This window comes from Anopheles marshallii, chromosome X (assembly GCF_943734725.1).
Source record: "Anopheles marshallii chromosome X, idAnoMarsDA_429_01, whole genome shotgun sequence".
NCBI classification, from domain to species: Eukaryota; Metazoa; Arthropoda; class Insecta; order Diptera; family Culicidae; genus Anopheles; species Anopheles marshallii.
The window spans coordinates 11,236,291-11,239,097 of NC_071325.1; the positions used below are offsets into that span (position 1 = coordinate 11,236,291).

The 2,807-nt window shown below is 46.8% G+C and overlaps 1 protein-coding gene across 1 annotated transcript; it reads right to left on the reverse strand.

Annotated features, from left to right (window-relative positions):
• Window positions 1-353: 353 nt before the first annotated feature.
• LOC128719638 (uncharacterized) lies at window positions 354-1,331 on the reverse strand. The gene has a single exon (XM_053813269.1). It carries the CDS (start codon window positions 1,329-1,331, stop codon window positions 354-356), a length of 978 nt encoding a protein of 325 aa, XP_053669244.1.
• Between the last annotated feature and the right edge of the window lie 1,476 nt (window positions 1,332-2,807).

The window sequence follows — 2,807 nt, forward strand, 5'->3', positions numbered from 1 at the left end:
TTTAGGAAAAATATTTATAGCACTATAATATATTGTACTTAGTTGTACTTTAGGATTTTTGCGGACTTGTTGTGTTGTGGAAGAAAATTGCGTGGAAAACATCAAGATTTGTTTACGTAATTCAAGGCAGCCTTGAGTGGTACCTGTACGCTTTTATGTTCCAATTATGAAATTTAAGTTTACGGCACAAGCGAAGTTATTAAAGTTATAAGCTTAAAACGCAAAAGTTAAGATGAGACGCGACACGACATTAATGCGATACGTTAATGATTTGTAAACCAGAATTTCCATTGTCAAATTGACAATTTATGGCCTAAACAGTGCTATTGTAAACTCACGGTGATGAAAATTAATTAATTGAAACGAACGTTGTCACTGTAATGTCCCTGGTTCGGGTGGTTGTTGGTCTGTTGCATATAAGGCTGTGGTCCGTAATTGGCGGGAAAATTCGGCATTGTTGGCGGTATGTTGGGCAACACATTTCTCATCCGAGGGGGTTGGATTGGCTGACCGTTGGGGTACGGTGGGCACATCTGATTAAACTGCATCGGAGGTTGTGGGTAGTTTGTCTCCACATTGGAAAACATGTGCGGTCCGGATGGCTGTTGCGGCGTCGTGGTTTGATTCATCGGACCGTTGTTATTCCACAGTTGGAACGTGTTAATCGGGGGAGCCTGCAGTTGCTGCTGTTCCTGCTGCATAGGCCATCCGTTGTTAGGCTGAGGATTTGCTGTATCATCAATGGACCAACGGGGGTCCAGTACCATCAGCGGCCCTTGCGGTATTTCCGCCAGTGTACGGAACGGCGTGGGGTTGTGCATTGGTTGTTGCTCATTGTTGGGACACTGTTGTACCTGCTGCCCCATGTTCGCAAATCTCTGCTGAGGACTCCACTGAGGATGGAACGGTCGCCCTGCTGGTCTTTGTGGTTCTGGTCGGTACAGTGGCCAGCGTTGCTGTGCCTGTTGCGGTTCGTTACAAATCGGCCGCCCCATTTGTTCGACTTCCGGTGGAGCATTCGCCATATTTCGCGGTTCAGCCTGTGGCACGAGCGGTTCAGCTTGTGGACCTAAATAGTTCGCCACAATGTTCATCGCTGTTTCGATCATCTCTGGTGAGTAATCCAAAACTCCATACACCTCATGCATGCGTGCCATAGGCGGCTGTCTAGCTTGTGCCGACGGCTGTGAGATGGGAACAACCGGATTTGTTGGCCACGCGATGGGTCTTTGCGAATTTTGCGGATATTGTTCGATTTGTACGTTTCGCTGATGGTTGTGCAACGGTTGCGGTTGTTGCTGATTTGTAGCGACACTATTCTGTGCCCCCATCTTTATGACATCGGCGTAGCTGTACTTCGTATTCGTCGAGTTATTAATTGTGTCACCATTTGTAGTGGACCATGTATTCTGTCCGTTTCGCTCTTGTTCCGAAGCATTGGCAGGTAAAGAGCGATGATACGAATGTTCCTCTAGGAAGCTCAAATCCAACGCAAAGGGCAATCCGCACTGTTGCTGGTCGGATGGATTGCCAACCACATTCACTGATTGATACGTGTTACGATCCATTTCTTCGATAATGTTCACTGCACGCAGATAAAAAAAACCGCAATCTTCTTTCGAGTCCTCAAAGCCACCAAGCGAAACACCCACAAGATTTTTCTATAATTCGCCGCTCCGGTTCACTAAACACACTTCTAACGCGCGCTGTGACGCACCGAACAGGCACCGAAAAATTGAGTTCAGCAAGCGATCGCAGAATTTGGAACCTTCACCGGTCAAAACCAGAACGGACAATGATGCATTGTATGCAACTGGTGGTACTACTACTTCACCAGGAACGGCCACCGTCACGCATGCACATATATACACGCAAACGAAACCAACTCCTTGCGGCTAGGAAATACACACGCATTCAAACAAGAACACACCTTCACACTTTCAGAGTGTGCGCACGAGATAATAATTTCGTATGATGTCTCGAATACGCACAGCTCACTCACTCCACTGAATGTCCTATCGCTTCCTTATTTTGATGCACCATTCGTATGTAGTTGCTTGCGAACACACCGCACACTAGCAAGTGTACGAATAAACAACGAATATCACTAAGTTCCTTCGCATTTATCCACATACGAACATAACACCAACGAACACACCCAAGAAACTTTGCGGAATTGTAGAAAAGCGAATTGAGCTATGTTGTTATGATTCGCACACACTTTTCAGCAAAATGCCACTTCGCAACTCCAAGGGAGTAAGCTTCCGCTTGCAACTGGTAGTTGTTCCTGTGTGCAAATGCGCGGTAGAATGACTTGCAGTCACCGCGAAAAGCTTGCGGTTTACTCTCACGGACGCACACGGCCAAATAAACTGAGCGGTTCGAAGGTATGCGGTCGAATGGTATGCGTGACTGAATCCGCGACGTGCGTAGGTGAGAGAAGAGATATTGAAATTGAGTGTTCGATCGTATCGCGTGATCCTCACCGCATGCGGACGCTCCTTTATCGCCATATATGGTAATGTGTTGCAGATTTTTCCACGGACAAGATCTCATTCTTCCGTCTGCTACTGACAGCGAAAAGAGAGAAATGAAAAGTGCAAGTGATGCTTTTCCCTTTCCGTGAAGCTCTCTCGCTTGTAGCGCGTAAGGGTTTTGGAGACCGGGTGGAAGAAGGGATGGTTGGTAGAGTACAGTCTTTTCGCGAGTTACGCGACACTCAAGTTATGCGAATTCGCAAAAATACTCCGGAAAAGACTGTATATAGAGAGACACAAACTCGATAGAGGCTTCACGATTGGGGGAGG

Excerpts from the sequence above, each read along its gene's own strand:
- LOC128719638 (XM_053813269.1), bottom strand. The coding sequence starts at position 1,331 with ATGGGGGCACAGAATAGTGTCGCTACAAATCAGCAACAACCGCAACCG.